Below are 17,777 nucleotides of genomic sequence, written 5' to 3'. Positions count from 1 at the left end.
TGAAACCTGCTGGTTGCTAAGGTAACCGTAAGCCCAACGTCATTTCCGTTCGTTTAAAAATCCAGCTCTACGCTGAGGTAAACCGGGAGGGAAAAAAGAAACATGTATGTGCGTCCCCCCCAATGACAGTTGTGATATACAGGTAGTTGGGTGTAACTTGACGATATAAGTGTTTCCTCTGAGTGAGTGAGTGTGTGTGTTTCGAGAACGGACCGTGTTGTGTAGTATGATAACGTTACTATGGCTGAGTCGAGCAGCTCGAGCCATTCGCACGCGGTTCCGAACGGGTCCAGTCGCCACGAGAAGAGTCTGGGTCTCCTCGCTATCAAGTTCGTCACACTGCTGCAAGAGACCAAAGACGGCATTCTCGATTTAAAAGTGGTAAATATAGACACGTTCTACCAAACTGTTTCTTTCTGTGTTGCTCAGGAGTGAGATAAACGGTAAGGTGACGCTAAGACTCGTGCGAATGGAGAGAGAGAGAGAGAGAGCGCGCGCTAAAGGTGAGGTGATGGAGTCTGTCAGGAGGTCGCACTTATTACTTGTGTGTTTTAGAGTGAAACTTTCTTAAGGGTAAGTGCCTGTAGTTGACTGGAAAGGAGTTTGTAGAAATAGTTAAAAGGTTAAAGTTAAAAATAAATTGCTCAGCTTTAATGTAATAAATGATAATGTTGTTTTTTCAGGTTAAAACCCATGTATATGCCTGCTTGCAAACTTTAAACTCTAATTTTACTAAATTTAGTTTGACAACATTACTTGGTATTGGTTTCCACTGGATTGGTGGTTAACTATTAGGAAATTGTACAAAAAAGTTTATGTTCACGCCTTGTTTATGCCAAATAACACTCCCTATTCAGTAATCAAAAAGTGAATCACATGAAAAATCGAAAACGAAGATCAAATAAAGATTTTTTAAAAATATTTCTCCTAAAATGACTCCAGCGTGTTAAAATTCACGTATACCTCTTCAGCGCTGTTATTTCAATGGTGAAAATATTCAGTTTAGATTTTCTAATTAATATTTATTGGTGCAGGTGTTTTTTTTTTCTTTTTTTTTTTTTCAAATTTGGCACATAACTGTTGATTTGATTCAGGTTAAACCTCAGGCAGATATCTAAGTTTTGTTAAATTCTGTCCAGACAGTTTTTACGTGATGCTGTAACAAAATCTAGCAGGACAGAAAGAAATACGGATGGAAAATTTTCTAAAACTGGTTTTGGGTCCTTTAGTATAAAATGTAATTATCTGTAAAAGAGCATGCTCCTACCAATGTACAGACAAAACTATGCTTTCATATGCATGGATACACAGCTAGATATTTAGTGTCTTTTATACTTGTGCAAATAGCAAATACTTTAAGAATTAAATAAAAATCAGTGAAGCCATACAGTATTTTTTGATATCAAGAGGTGTACCTTGTGGGGGTGACCGAGGAGATTATTGAGGCATATAGCCTGGTATGTAACAAGTACACATAAACAGAGTTTATTCGTACAGAAATTTTTGACGGTCCCTCAAATGCCGTTCCTGAACGTCTGTCTAATATCTGAATATCACCGCAGTTGTGATTGAGATTTCAGCAGGTGATGTGGTTATTAAAACAGGTTGTAATTAATTTCTCACTTTAGATGACCAAGGTTTAGTATCTTCAAGATTTAAGATGTAACACCAATAACGGGCCAGTGGTAGCTCAGTGGTTAAGGCATTAGACTACGGTTCGGAAGATCCCAGGTTCAAACCCCACAACCACCAAGTTGCCACTGTTGGGCCTTTGAACAAGGCCCTTAACCCTCAACTGCTCAGATGTGTAATGAGAAAAAGAAGAAGAAGAAAAAAAAAAAAGTAAGTCGCTCTGGATAAGAGCGTCTGCCAAATGCCTAAATGTAAAATGCAATAAAACACAAATTAGGGTTACTATCCTTGTACATGATATGGCTTGATCGCTAATATCTTTTATGTGTGTCCAATGTAGTTGTTCTACCAGCAAGAGCCAGCATTTTGAGCTGAGCCATAAGGAAATCTTTCCTGCTGTGTCCCCCGTCCCCCTCCGGCTTTTGTCTTCTACCACTAAACCTAATCACTAATCCCACTGTAATGTTCACACCAGGGGCCCTTGTTCTGCCAGCTGTGTCTGTTAGTGAAACGTGAACTGGTCTCTGTGCTTCTGCTCCTCAGGCTGCAGAGTGCCTGGCCGTCCGACAGAAGAGAAGGATCTACGACATCACAAACGTCCTCGAAGGGATCGGGCTCATTGAGAAAAAGACCAAAAACACCATTCAATGGAAGTGAGTGTAACAAGAAGTGTGACCGTTAAATCTTCATCGTTCTTGTGTGTTATCCCACGAGTGTTCTGCAGTCGGAATACGCACTGCATTAAAAGACAATGAAAGGACGCTATTGGTTGTTAAAACTCTGTTTTGTTTTGTATTAGGGGAGAAAGTTCAGGGTGCCAGCCTCAGGAGATCTTGGAGCAGGTGGAACTTCTGAAAGCTCAGATAGCCGAGTTGGAGAGGCAGGAAAGAGAGCTGGATGTGCAGAAAGCATGTCTGCAGCAAAGCGTCAAACACATCCAGGAAGACCCAGACAGCAGCAGATATCCTTTGAGGCTTTAAAAATATATATTTTTTTACCATGCATCTCACACGGTAAAATATGCACCAACATACTGTATTAAAGCTTCTCCATATGTTTGGCGAGTGAAGAAAAGTACAGAAGCTTTGGATGAATGTTCTGATGTCTGATGAAATAGTATCTACTCATTATACTAATGTGTTTATGGGATATCTGATATTTCCCCTGTTTATCATCAAATAATCCCCAAAAAGTCTAAACAACAAAGTATTGAAAATAACTCTGTTTCTTTAGGACATGTATACTAATGCAGGATATGTGTTCCATGCTGGTCCATGAAATCCAGTGAAGTACCTACAGTAGGGACAAGAGCCTTGCATTACAGTGCAGTGATGTATACAGGTCAAGAATTTGTTAAAGCAAAGGATGAACAGAGAAACCAAATATTGCACAAAATATAACTTGAGGGCATGCAGTCAGAATTGATGCCAGGATTAGATGGCCAAGTGTTCACAGAAATATATATAAGTCTAAAATAAAATAATAATTATTATTTAGTTTAAAAAAAGAATCATGCATATGAGCATGCAAAGGCAGTTCAATTCGCAGGTTAAATCTCTCTCTCTCTCAGCCACTCAAGTGAAGATAAGCACTTGAAGCTTTAGTGGGTTTTATTACACTTAAAGGCTTAGTGGATTTTATATTGCTGTTTTAAGGGTCATTGAGTAAACGGCTGAGGAACTTGCCTCTAAATCATTAGCACTAGACAATCAGCAGAGCTAGTTGGCTGTCGTATCTCATGACAAACAACTGGATGAACTTATAATCAATAAAGAGCATAAAAACACCTTACATTTTAATCCATCTTAAGAATACTATTACCTTAAGATGGATTTTTTTTTGTGGTGCTAGACTCCATCTGGACTCACTTCTAGGGAATTGTGGATTAACATTTTTATGCTTGGAAATGAGCAATTAAATACTTCATATATGTATTTCAAAAGTCAATATAAAAGACAATCCTGTCTTGTTATAGACCTCTGTGCTGGCAATGGCCAGGTGGTGCTAAAGAGCATTGCAGAGGCCGTGCAAGTCAGTACTGGAATTTATAGACATGGAACAGGCTAGCATCTTACATACATTATTTACCATTCATATGGTGTTTAAAGGGTACTTTTAAGTAAATGCCCATGGTGTCATTACTGTAAAATATTTATATACCCTACTCTCAAGATTTATAGTCATCGACAAAATGTTCACTTGGTGCCTATATATCCCACCCACATCCATGTGCCTCTGTAACAAAATAATCACTGTTATTTACCTCACATGTCATTGGGGATAATTTTATGGCAGATCTGTGTACATAATTGCTTTATTATTTTTTATATATATATTTCTCTTTATTTTAAGAGCTACATTGCTAGTACACAGCTTATGATGTGTGAAGGCTAAACCTGGGAAGTTTAAGTGTGGAATTTCCTTTTTTTCTGCACACCATAGAAGTCCGTTGTAATCTCAGCAACACCGTTTGTGCAAGTGCAGATAATTATAGGTGCTTAACTGTGGCTGTTAAGAAAAGAGTCCAGTTTTTCCGGTCTCATGCCAGGCTATTTGGCCCCTTGCCTCAGCAGTGGATCTATTTCCTTGTATTTAGAGTTAATTTTGAAGAGTGTGAAAATTTGATTTTAATGAATATACAGTTTCCAGGTCTTTCTTTCATATATCCCTTTACTTTGCATACATATAATTATGTGACTCATGAGGACATATGTGACGTGTTTAGTGGAGAAACCCTCCTGGCAGTCATGGCACCTGCAGGCACGCAGCTGGAAGTCCCTGTGCCAGAAATGGTATGTGGCATTACATTTCAGTAGTTACTTGTAGGTAGTAATGAACTGAATGTAGGTGTTTAAAAAAAAAAAAAAAACAGGAAGATGAGACTTGTCAATAAAACTTGAGATGGAATTAAAGGCTTTTGAATATAGAGGACAACAAACAAAAGAATAATTACTTAAAGGTGAAAAAAAAACAGCCTGCAGCCACAAATTAAGCAATTGCATATGATAATAGGACGAAAATAGGACGACAGTGCTCAGATTTTTTATGTCTCTGTTTTTATCTGGTTTATTTGTACATTGGTTTGCATGTATTCTCTCAGTCTCAGAATGGCCTGAAGAGATACCAGGTGAATCTGCGGAGCCACTCGACTCCCATCCAGGTGCTCCTGATCAACAGAGAGAACTGTGGCTCCAGACCTATTGTCTTCTCTGTGCCACCCCCAGATGATATTTGTGCCATGCCCACCCCGCCCAGCACACCTGCCAGCCTACAAAAGTACCCTCTCACTTCAGAATCCTGCAGTTTGGAGCACAGCCGGCTCAAGAGTCCAGTGCCTGAGCAGCAGCTCACTCCCTTCTCTACTCCACCTGATCTTCATATGGGTATGGTCAACTTATTAATGCATTGGTGTATAGGCTGTTTATAGTTTTCCAGATTTTACAACAATTTATATCACAGCACAAAATTAAACGTCATTGCTGGTCTTGATAGAAAGGCACCCAGTTCATTACAGCCTGCAGCACATGGGGCCCAGCAGTCCAACCTCCCCAAATCTTAATCTGATCGAGCACCCATAGGACACACCAGACAAACAATTATGATACACTGCCAATGTTCTGGTACCAGACATCATAGACACCTTCAGTGGCACACTGTGAGAGCTGGAGTTGCCCCGGTGGCACAAGAGGAACCTGAAACTTAAGTGGTTTTAATGTTCTGGCTGATTTGATGTATATAAAATAAAGCAACAGGAACCAGCATGTGTGGATGCTCAAAAACTTTACACGTTACTATAAACGTATGAGAATCATGAATTAACACTGTAAATGAAAGAGTAGCAACGCTTCACACGAGGAGCATGTCACACAAATTGCTGATTATCTTTCTGTAACTGTGCACAATGTTGTGTTTTTATCCCTTACATCTTTCTTAAATATTTCAACAGGTCTAATAAATAAATACTGTACATTATATATTTATATAATAATAGTATGTAATGGCAACTTTGTGGTTTTATTTTTGAAGAGATTTCACTTATCCAGTAAATAAGTTGTGAAATCCTTCCAAACTTTCCTTATCTTGACTTACTATTACTACACATTTGTAGACATTTATTCATTGATTCGTAGTAGTGCTTTAACTTTACTCCTTTTTCAGAATGTCGCTCTGAGTCTCCTGGCAGCCAGTGCTTGTTGATGCAGGAGCCTCTTGTTGGGCCAGAGGGTTCAGCAGAGCCACATGGAGATCTGGGAGGACAGGATATGCAGGCCATGCTGGATGTGGGAAATCTGCTCCGTCTCAACACTGTGGATCAAATGAAGGAAGAACGAGAGGGTAAAAAAGAGCAATATGTTTCTTTTGACTAGTATATAGTCTTCTGTATTGACTTATGAATTACATTTATGTCTTTAAAGGTGTTGCTGATCTTATAGATGAACTCATGTCGACTGATGGTAAGCCCTGTTCCATGCATTTGAATCAGACTGTTTGTCTACTTTGTGTGATCTGTTGTGTTTTCCTCTGAGCTCCATGGTGAGCAAATTAGTGATTCACAGCTGTGCTTATCATGCGTGTCCATTTTCTAAGTTGAAATTCAGTAAAAGAGAGATCGTTTACTTAAGGAATGAGGAACGGCATAAGAGCAGCCTCACCTGAACCCCTGCCAGCAATTCCTTACAACGGTCACAAACAGTCTCTTTATGTTTGGACAGTTGGACCTGCACTAATTTGTTTTGTTTTTTTCTACAGTCTTCCCGCTATTGCGCCTCTCACCCAACCATGGTGTGGATTACAATTTCAACCTGGATGACAACGAGGGAGTGTGTGACCTGTTTGATGTTCAGATTCTGAATTATTAAGAAAAGCACAATTCTTGTGTGGACTTTGGCACAGCTGTCTTCCCTTCCATGGTAACACTCCAGAGCATTGCGACTAGTAAATGCCAACATCATCATTCAAAACACTCACTCTGTGCTCTACACAGACTGCACCTTGGCCTGAATTCATATTAATATTAAAGTCCCTTCACACTGGAATGTTTTTTTTTCCTCATCCATCTGTTTTTCTTATGACACATTGAGCACCACAGTATGAATCTTGCTGTATATTTTGATATTAATAATTATATCACTCATTGTTGGCCACTAATAAATGGTATAGTTCATCACACTACAGTACATTTGACATGTGTTTAAAAAAACTTGAGATTTTTTTTGTCTTGCTTCTTTAAGTTTTGGCTGTGTAGTTACTAGAGAATGTGCATTAAGATGGGTTTATTTGCCTTTAACACAGAGACCTGAAACAGTGTTTTTTTTTTTTTTGTGCTGGTCAGTTTTTTTGTTTTTGGTCAGTTTGTTTCCTGCCTCATTTCAGCTTTGGAAGTTGTTTTAAAGGATTTCTCTGTAAAATAATTTGTTTTCATAATTCTCATACCTAATTTATCATTTCAAGTACTCTTGAACAAAAGCCTGTTAAGCTGCCTTTAATAATCTAACGGTCTGATGGGCCAAACACACGTGCCTTAGCACTAACTAATCTAAGCAGTGATTAGATTTTTGTTTTGTACATTTTTGTTAAATGCTTTTTTTTATTTAAAAAACAATAAAACAATTGCATGAATACAACTATCATGTAAATTGTCTCATGTACTGTGATCTTTCATCTTTCTGTCTCCTCTCACCTCCCGGGTCGAGGGTTTCAGTCCTACCGCATGTCAATGTGCACAGTTAGCAAGTTTTTTATTGTTTGTTTTTTAAATGTGAGCGTTTTGCATGCTTGTGTGCCCTATGATGGATGGCACCTTTTCCATCCATCCATCCTGCCCCAAGTACCCTGGTAAGGACCTAGGCCTCCCTTGACCCTGTTGCAGAATGAGGATGGAAGTCAGTCCATCAGTCAGTCAGATTAAAACTGTTTTATGTAACTAGACATTTTAACTAACACTGGTAGTGATGTGACGCTACCTTCCAACCCTTTACTGAAAAGCAGAAGCAATATGCTACAAGAGAAAATTTATGTAATGTAATTAAATTGCTTTTTAAATATCTGTCATTAAGTTTGGTGTACTCCTGTCTCAGTCACTCACTCACAGGATACCACTTATCCTGTGCATCGTTGTAGAAGGCTTGGAGCCTTTCCCATTGGACACTAGGCAGGGTACACCCTGGACAGAGTGCTAATCCATTGCAAGGCACAAGCATGCCCACACACACACTCATTCACACACACTGAATTCGGAAACGACAGTTGACCTAATGTGCATGTCTTTGCACTGTGGGAGGAAAATAAGAGTATCCGGAGGAAACCCACCAAGAACCAGAAGAACATGCAAACTCCACGCACACAGGCCCAAGGGGTCCCATCATCACACACTCACTCACTTACTCTAAACTGCTTTTCCTGTACACGGTTGTGGGAGGCCTGGAGGCACTCTGGTGGCCTAGTGGTTAGCCCTGTTGTCTCGCACCTCCAGGGTTGAGGGTTCAAGTTCTCTCTCTCGAGGCAACAGTGCAAACCACTACACCACCATGCCGCCTACTCCTGTCTCCTTTTTATTGATCTGCCCTACTTTTCTTCACCACATTTAAATTCTTAACCAACTAAATCTTTGACACATGTAACAGCAAGCCACAACTCCCATCACTGTAATCTTATCTCATCCACTCAATTACAACTTTATTAGGAGCTTAAATTATAATCAGATGTACATTCCTGCAGTGATCTAATCATGAAGTTACTGTTAAAAAGCTCCAGCTTATTATCATATTAAACATCAAAATCAAAGAAGATCTTTGTCATGGAATCACTTTTGGTACAAATTGGGCTGGTTTAAGTATTTCACAAACAGCGGATATCCTAGGTATTTCACACACAACAATCCCTAAACAAGGGGAAAAAAAGTCTGCAACAGTCCTGTGGGTGGAAACACTTAGTGGTACAAGAGGTTAGATTAGACTGAGCTGCCAGGAAGGACATAGTAACTCAAATCCCGCCACGAACAAAACAACAAACTTTGAGGTGAATGAGCTACAGCAACAGATGACCGCATTGCATGCCACTAACAGCCAAGAACAGGCTGTTATGGGCACATGCTCACCCAAATTGGACAGTTCAGAATTAGACAAAATATATATTTTTAAAAATAGCAAAAAAATTCCTGCTTTTTTTCTTCAGCTGTCCAGGTTTGTCTATTGTCCCGCTGCTGGGTGATAGGTTGATTAGATAACTAGTGTATGTTTACATACTGTATATAAATGAGCAAGTGAACAGGCATTCCTAATAAAGTGGACCAAAAAAAGTGAGTATGGTATGCTGTATTTATTTAGGCAGTTTGTATTGACAGCTACTCTACCTATCTAGCTTGAACTAGTGCTCTCCTATATTTCCTACTTTCTATGTCAACTTGAAACTAAACTTGAATTTAAAGCTTTACTTCATCCTTTACTAGAGGTTTAATTTAACTGAGCAACTGCACCTTTACTTTGTTTTTGCCATTTCTGCTGTTAGATTGAATCGGTCAAGTGTATTGCAGTGCAGTACACATGAAACAGAATTGAGCGACTGTTCTGACTGAATCTTCTTGCGTGATTCGTTCTGCTGATGGGTCGCTCATAAACGATTCATTCTTTTTGAACGAATCTTTAACGTGACTCAGTAGAACGAATAGTCTTGGAGAGTGATTCGTTCATTTTCTACTGGGCGCGCATGCGCAAATCATCGCTAACCCCCGTAGGTCATGTACAGGAAACAGAATTGAGCGATACTTTCTCAATGACTCTTCTACTCCGAGTCGTTCGTTCTTTTGTCACGTGACTCTCATAGACGCTATACAGCGCAATTGATTCAAAATAACGAAGACTAGAAGATATCAGAGGTGAGCGGTTCATTCTGTTTATTATAATGAACGAAATGACTAAAAAACGATTCGTTCATATTGATGAACGAGATTCAAGGAACCGAGTCACTAAAATGATTCAAACTTCCCATCACTATACTGTATTGTGTACAGTACACAGGTAAGAATTTAGATGGTTTTCAAACGTCCACAAGGGGGCAGTAGACACAAATATTCAAAACATCTAATAAATGCGGATTGTTCCAGGCTGTTAGCATAAACTTTTAAACTAACCTAATATGGTGTATGAAGGAAAGATTTAGCCAAAGTATAGTGTTAAGTGTTGTCAAAGGATAATGTTTAAATGACTGCTAGTTTAATCAACACTGTGGTAACACTGTGCTAGCGTGTAAGTGAAATCTTTAGTGTTTAAAAAAGAAGGAAGTGATACGAGAAGGATGTTCATTCATTTTTCCATATTATGTGACCATTTTTTTTTCCGCCTTAAAGTGAAACACTGATTTATCTCAGTTATAAAGATTTTTCAATAATTAATACCTATACCTTACTGGTTATAACTGTCACCTTCCACCTCCAGGGTTCTGGTTCGATTCCCGTCTCAGGTCTGTGTGATGGAGTTTGCATGTTTCCCCCCTTGCTTTGTCGGTTTCTTCCTGGTGTTCCGGTTTCCTCCAACAGTCCAAAGACATTCAGGTTAGGCTAATCCCAAATTGCCCGTAGTGCCCTAAGTCTCCTGGGATAGGCTCCAGGCCCCCTGCGACCATGTATAAAGGATAAAGTGGAATTGATGATGAGTGAGTGAATACCTATTGAGTCTGACTTTTTTTTTTCCTTTTTTTTTTTTTCTGCTGCAATTCTTAGATGGAAAAGTTTCTGTCAGTTTCTGGGATGTATACCAGGAAAATTGGTAGATGTTTATGTAATTAGTAGAACAGAAACCATGTGCTTATCTTCGAACATGTTGTTCGTATCAACCTTATTGGCTGTATCAAACTTGATACAATAGGAATACAGTTCATAAATTCACAACAGCATTCAGCTTTGACATAACAATTTTCCCCCCTCCTCTTATTCCTTACTGACCTTATTACAGTGAGGCACTTAGTTAGTTCAGTAAATGAAATGCTCTAAATGAAAGAATTTTGTTTGACCATATTAACGAGGCACACGTACCTATAGTTATTACAAATATATATAAAAATATATGTTTTATGTTCTTTTTATATACACTTCTGTGTAAATGAGACAATTTACCCTTACAGACACAAGCAACAATGGTAGAAGCTTGTGCTTTTCTGTTCACTAGTACACAAGGAATCAGACTTGTTCTTACAGGCATTAGTAATACAAAAGATCCAAGGACTCACAACACTGGTAATATGTTGTCGCCTTTCTTTCGACTGTTTCCACTGAGGGCTCGCCCGCAGCAGACCATCAGTTCCGGACACAACTTTGGCACAGGTTTTTACGATGCCCTTCCTGATCCAACCCTCCCATTTTATCTGGGCTTGGGACCAGCACTGCATCCAGTGCCTCAGGTTTTGGCATTGACTGGGAATCAAATCTGGCCTTCCGCAGATAGGCAAGAAACCCTCCACTGAGCCACCAATGCTCAGACACTGGTAATATAGGTACAAATTTACTAAATGTACAGAAATAGATATCACATTATCCCTATTAATGTATTAAGTATGTTATATTTATTTTTCTATTTAGTTTGCTTTTAATTCTGCACAAAGACGAATGCTGCATTCTAAAAAAGTGTTGATACATCTTGACCAGATACATAATGCTGGCAGTGACTCATCATGCTGTATTTGACAGGAAATGGAGAGTTCCAGCTGCAAGGAAGCTATTATAGGAGTCTGGTGGATTTCGTGCACACTGATCTGCTGGAGGGAGCAAGTTCAAGGATGTGGTGGTCATAGAATGCAGATTTCTTCCTCTGAGCATTTCAGCAAACTCAACAATGTGTTAGAGCCTCTTCAGCTCATTACTGGTTACCATGCCAAACCACACTGCTAATGACCTGCCCAGTGTAGACTCAGCCCTTGTGGTTGGTTGAACTTCCTCTTTTGTGCCTGGAAGCACTTCCTGTGAGCCTTTTATGGAATACAGACATTGTTTGCTTCTTCTTTCAGATTGTCAAACATGGTGGTTCCCAGTGATTCATCTTACGGCCTATTCAGACTTACCACCATTCCAGATGTGACAGATGATGGTTTTATTTGCGAGAAGTGGAGATAGTGGTTCTCCAAGAAGTGGTTAGTATATGAACAGAAGTGCAGTGGGGGAGAGCACTCGCACTGTTACTGTCACTGTTATAAAAATATAAGATAAGCTATACCTTTATTCGACCAACAGCAGGGAAATTTCTTAAAGATTTTCCACCCCAGATGGGACTCAAACCCACAATCCCTGGCTTAGGAGGCAAATGCCTTATCCATTAGGCCACTTGAGGCTTGCTTCAAATGGCTATGTGGCGTAGTTGTCAGCACTTTGGCCTCTTAAATTTGGCACTTTATTTTATCGCATCTCCAGGGTGCAAGGGTTTGAGTCTGTGTGTGTTCTCTTTGCATATTTTTTTCTCATGCTTGGCGCGTTTCCTCTGGGTACTCCAGCTTCCCTTATCGTCGAAGGACATGCAGAATAGGCTTATTGGTGTTCCCAAATTTTCCATTGTACCCTGACTGATTGGCACCCCATTCAGAGTGTATTCCGCCTCATGCCCCAAGTCTGGGGATAGGCTCCAGACCTCCCATAACCCTGTAGAAAATGAGTGAATAAAGTAAGCCAGGTTGATTGCTGGCCTACGTTTGAGAAAATGTCTAAACAGAACCCAACATTTCCCACACATAAAACAAAAACTTGATTAAAATGCATTCAGTCACACCAAGCAATTTAACATAGCCAGGTTTTATATGAAATATTTATACTCGTCATCTGATATAAAAAAAATTGTTTAAAAGTATAACAAGTAGGTTATCTTTTTTTTTTGGAACAGTTAAGGTCAAACTCCAGTTCTACATTATAAATAACTATACACAATTTGCAAACTAAATTTTGTGTTTCAGTGTATTTTCGGGACACCCCTTTTTTGGGGGCGGGGGGTGTGTGTTGTGGGGGGGGGGGGGGGGGCACATGGGTTGGGGGGGCAATAAGGAAATTAAATAAAACTGTGCACCATATTGTTTTATTTATGAACTTGACCATTCCTTTAACACATACACTCTGGTTTCCCCCAATGTAGTCTTGTATAAACTCAGCTGCAGAATTGGTTTCCTTTAGTCAAACAGAGTGCCTGCTTTCATTACAGTTTCTCCTTTCTATCTGACTCATTGTATTGTTTTTTTTCCACTGCCCCAGCTGTTTCTGCCCAAAACAGTGACTAGTGACTGTATTTGTAGACTTGGCTACACAAAGTGTATGGTCCACTTTATTGGCTTGGTGTCTCATCCAGGGTGTTCCCAAGGAAAGATCCTGAAAATGTAAGCACTGAAGCATGTTCCATCGTGCATAAGCTATGACTCATTGTGCACTAGAAGTATGCACCAGTATTTATTTGAAATATGCATTGCTGCTTCACCATCAGATTACAGGAAAAATCAGTACGTGCCTTTGTGCACATCAACAGTTTGTTCCTTTGTTTTTGTTTTTTACATATGGTTGATTTATACTTAAGGCTGGTATAATTAGTAAGACAAATGGCAGAAAGGCATTGCAAGATAGTGTATATGGATTACACTGGATCCATTTTACATCCTAATTTAGACTTACATATAACAATACTTTTTCCTGGACAGATAGCAACTTTGTACTGCACTTAACTCATGATGGATGGCATGTTTCAATCACAAATATTTTCTTTAACAAAGGAAATCAAATAAAAAGATGTCTTAAGATTAATCATTTGGGAAAGATAAACATCCTTAAAGACTTAAAACCAGTCTAGGCGTTGCCAAAATGAATTGTGCTAAACAAGTTACTAATATGTCCCTGCTTGTCCAGAGCATAACTTAATGTATTTCAAATGTTTACCAAAGAAAAACACTAGTTTCACAATACTCCACCCCAAATTTAAAAGTATTGCTGGTTATTTCTGGATTATGCATGAACCTACAGCATGTAAAAGATGGAGGAAAGCAAATACAAAGCAAAGGGATAAACTATAGTTTAATACTTATCATAATAGTAGTTTTATTATACATATTTGCTTACATATTTATAATTTATTTCCATATTGTTTTCAATTCTGTAAAACTGCATTGCAACAATGTGCCATACAAAAAAAAACATTTAATTGAAATTAAATGATCTTGTTTTACACCAATAATCAAAAACCCAAACAGGACAAGAATGCACAGACCCCAAACCTGTGTATGTACTGTACATGCTTTTTTTTACATGCTTTAACAGTCTGTAAACATTTTAGTAATATTCAGTAAGTCAAATAGTTAAGTCAAATACCTACTTGATAGGTTTTGTTAGATCCAGTCATACTGTTAGATTTTTCCATCTCAGCATTTTCTCACCACAAACCTTACTCTATTATCACCCTGATTGGCAACTACAAGAATACAAAGCCATATGATGTAGAAAGATCTAAATATTGTAAAATAAGTAAAATCTTATTGTAAATTTATAGCGTAAGTATCCAGTGTAATATGTTTTAGAGGTGCAGTATTTCCCCCTTTACAAGATGTTGTCAAGTCCTTGTTCAGGTTTTTCTTTTATTCAGTTTAATCCACCTTCATCTCATTTTCCTTTGTATAAAAAAGGTATTAAATTGATTTCGCACATATTGTCACGGTACATCTTTTTTCCGTTGGGGCTTGTGCACAAAGGGCAAAAACAACAACAACAAAAAAAAAACAATTCAATATCCTTCCAGTTAAACCATCCTGTTTTTCTAGTCCTTTGCAAGCTGCAGGAAAAAAAACTTTAACTGGCGACACTGCCTTATATTATGTTGTTGCTGTTGTTAGTCTTTCGTCTGCTTTCATCGAGGGGTTGCCACAGCGGAACATTCGATTCACATAACAACTTATTGCACAGGTTTTACGCCGGGTGCCCTTCCTGACGCAACCCTCCCAGGATTACTGCTTTATATTATGTATATACAATATAATATATTATTATATGCACACACACTTATAAATGAATGAATATGAATACAAATAGATAGACAAAAATAAAATACACTTCTTATCATTGTTCTCTATATCACTTTTAAATGTACTCATATGGAGAAGGTACTTGTCTTTTGGGATTGCGAATGTGAATTAAATGAGATCTCCACACCACACTCCTCTCTCCGTCGTGCCAATCTCCTCCTCTGGCCAAATGCTTTGGCAAACCTTAGCACACGTAGTCTAAAGGATGAGCCAACAAACACATAAAGCACAGGGTTCAGGCAACAGTGGATCAAAGCCAGACTCTCTGTAATCTGTGCTGCCCTGTCCATCGCTTTACTTGTTTCACATTTGCTTATTAACATGTGGATCACATCTAGGACTCGGCAAAATTTCACCACATTGTAGGGAAACTGTGTGAGCACAAAAACTCCAACCACTGCCAACAGCACACGAATAGTTGTCCACCTCTTCCCCCTGTTCTCTGGTGGAAGCTCCAAAAGTTTCCGTACCACGTGGTAGTAGCAATACAACATCATGAACAACGGCACTAAGAAACTCAACAGCACCTCTAACACCTCCATGGTCACCTTTGCCTGAATGGCCATGTCTGATGGGTACATCACCATACAGGCTTTCCTACTATGAAAGTCCTTAACCCTCGAGAGCACCAAATCAGGGATCCCTAGAAAGAAACTGACTATCCACACCACCAGGCAGAGCTTGACGGAGCAGTTCCTTTTAAAAATCCGGCCCAGGAAACGGTCTTTGAGTTGTGGGAATAGTGACAGGTAGCGGTCCAGACTGATGCAAGCCAGAAGTAACATACTGCATGTAAAGTTAATGGTGTATAAGGCGGTGACAACCTTGCAGAGAACCTCTCCTAATTCCCAGCCATGAACGGCAGCAGCAGCCCAGAAAGGTAGGGTCAGGAGGAGCAGGAGGTCGGCCACGGCTAAATGCACCACAAATATGTCCATTAGTGTCCTCAAGCGCTTGGAATACGCGTACACAGCGACTACCAGAGCATTTCCTGTTAATCCCAGTATTAGAGATACCCCGTACATAACGGGTAGGAAGACTTTAGCAAAAGAGCGAATGTCCTTTTTATCACAGGGGGATTCGTAGTCATCGTAGTTGTAGGTTTCATTGTCAGTCTCATTATATTCATAAATATCCTCTTCTGAGTAAGACATATTTACTTTAAAATGAAGATTTCTGCAAAACAATAATATTGTTACTTTTATTATATATTCACAACAAATTCCCCAGTGCTGAATTAATACAGAGCGTTGAATCAACACAGAGCAGAGTTTATATGAGTCCAGTTGGAATCAAATAAACTCTGAAAGTAATATATCAACACTGGGGATTTTACTTTGTATGTACAGTTCTGTGCACAAGTCTTAGTCAGCCTGTTTTTTTGTTTACGGAATTAGTTTTATGGCTCCTTTATTACTGACTCAGGATAAAAACATTTCACGTTTCAGAACATCACTTGATTATTTAATCACACTTTCTTGATTAAGAAAATTTTCTTGGACCAAAAAACTAAACAAAACCACAAATCTGGCAGCTGGGTTTTGCCAGCAAAAATAGTCTCCATTCAGAAGGAATGTGGCATATTATCCAAAGTGCTGAGGAACACTTTGCAGCTTCTCTATGAAACTGCACATCTACCCAAGACTACTTTTTAAAAACATATTGCATTAAACATATTGCATTAATACCTAGTGGTAGTTGTATCATTAGACAATAACAACTGTAAATTTTATTATCTTTTAGTGCATTCATGTGTTTCATTTGAACCGAACAGCTTACATTAATACATACATCAATCCAATCTATAAGTACTTATTTCATTTGTATACATGAAATCTAACTTAAGAATTTAATAGTTATTAAATGTCGGTTTATATTAAAACCTAATATACATTGACTAACATTTTTGTATCATTTGAAATTTTAACATCATTTCTTTTTTTAATGATGTATGATGATTTTAGATCTAATTATAATTAAAACCCCTTTTATGAATTGTCAATGCAATGTTATTGTCCTCTATAATCAATGATAACTCTCACGCTTCATAAAATCCACAAGTTTTAGTTATTGAGACAGTAAAAGTGAGATTATTTTAGAATGCCATCGTTCAAACGACTGTATTGTATCTTCAGTAATACTAATCATCATCATCATCATCATCATCATCATCAAAGACTAACGTTACTAACAATATGCATTTCTGAAATCATGCTATGTCATGAAATCTTAAGCTCTTTTAAGTACTTTATCCTGAGACCTTTTTATTTTGCCTTAATGCATCTCAGAAATGTAAGAAAAGCGTACATATGGTAACCAGACCATATGTATATCTTGCCTTGAGACATACGACTGCATAGAGACATTCCTGACATCTCTAACATTCCTAACTCTGTGCTTGTTTTATTAGTCAAACATTTTGGCAAATTCTTTTCTAAAGAAGTGCAACGTTGATTCTGGGAAAAGACTTTCAAGGACACTGAGTAAGTCCGTCCCATTATTTTCTTGTGTAAATATTGCACTGAAAATAAAGGGTTAATTATTTTTTTTTACATTTTTTAATACTGAGAATGAATTTTTGCACATTTGGCACCCTATCAGGTCTGAGTTTAATTATTAATTCATGGCCTTTGGCTTCGAAAACAACCTCACCTTTAACACAGAGCAAAACTGAATCATTTATGCATGTACAGAGATAATCCCAAATATATCTAAGCTTCCTTTCTACATTTCTATCTCCTGGGTTAAAGAGGATCTGTCTTACCTTGTGTGAGGAGCCAGAAAAAAGCCTCCGCTTTCTAGTTCTGCTGTCAAGTGCGTGAACTCCAAACCTTAGTATTTTGTGTGGGTGTGTGTATACAGTATGTGTGTCTGTGTAAAGGGAAAAAAAGGGAGGGATGGAAACTGACTCATGAATTTAATTGCATAAAGGATGTATTTCAGCTGGCGTGTGAGGTTTTTTTTACTATGGTAGGTTTTTTTTTACCATTGTTATTTTTTTTAATTTTTTTTGGAGTGGGATAGAGTTGTTTGGTTTTTCTTCTCGCATGCTTTAAAATAAACCAAGTCTGATAAAACGTGAACATAAACCACCGACCTTGGCATTACCATGAGAT

At 38.4% G+C, this 17,777-nt stretch overlaps 2 protein-coding genes across 2 annotated transcripts; one reads left to right on the top strand and one right to left on the bottom strand.

Moving 5' to 3' along the window:
- The first annotated feature begins 185 nt into the window (after positions 1-185).
- e2f5 (E2F transcription factor 5) lies at positions 186-7,262 on the top strand. Its single transcript, XM_053502809.1, has 8 exons — positions 186-381; positions 2,176-2,285; positions 2,432-2,597; positions 4,320-4,424; positions 4,733-5,015; positions 5,791-5,967; positions 6,048-6,086; positions 6,382-7,262. The coding sequence occupies exons 1-8, from the start codon at positions 241-243 to the stop codon at positions 6,489-6,491; spliced, it is 1,131 nt and encodes a 376-aa protein (XP_053358784.1). The 5' UTR covers positions 186-240; the 3' UTR covers positions 6,492-7,262.
- A 7,315-nt stretch (positions 7,263-14,577) lies between these two features.
- Positions 14,578-17,537, bottom strand: ackr4a (atypical chemokine receptor 4a). Its single transcript, XM_053504995.1, has 2 exons — positions 17,426-17,537; positions 14,578-15,837 (listed from the first exon to the last, which is right to left on the bottom strand). Exon 2 carries the CDS (start codon positions 15,813-15,815, stop codon positions 14,727-14,729), a length of 1,089 nt encoding a protein of 362 aa, XP_053360970.1. The 5' UTR covers positions 15,816-15,837; positions 17,426-17,537; the 3' UTR covers positions 14,578-14,726.
- Between the last annotated feature and the right edge of the window lie 240 nt (positions 17,538-17,777).

This window comes from Clarias gariepinus, chromosome 1, assembly GCF_024256425.1.
Source record: "Clarias gariepinus isolate MV-2021 ecotype Netherlands chromosome 1, CGAR_prim_01v2, whole genome shotgun sequence".
Lineage (NCBI taxonomy): Eukaryota > Metazoa > Chordata > Actinopteri > Siluriformes > Clariidae > Clarias > Clarias gariepinus.
This window is presented reverse-complemented; position numbering and strand designations above follow the sequence as displayed.

Excerpts from the sequence above, each read along its gene's own strand:
- ackr4a (XM_053504995.1), bottom strand. The coding sequence starts at position 15,815 with ATGTCTTACTCAGAAGAGGATATTTATGAATATAATGAGACTGACAAT.
- e2f5 (XM_053502809.1), top strand. The coding sequence starts at position 241 with ATGGCTGAGTCGAGCAGCTCGAGCCATTCGCACGCGGTTCCGAACGGG. Across the intron at positions 2,598-4,319 it reads ACCCAGACAGCAGCAGATAT|AATTATGTGACTCATGAGGA; the intron begins CCTTTGAGGCTT and ends TTGCATACATAT. Across the intron at positions 6,087-6,381 it reads TGAACTCATGTCGACTGATG|TCTTCCCGCTATTGCGCCTC; the intron begins GTAAGCCCTGTT and ends TTTTTTCTACAG.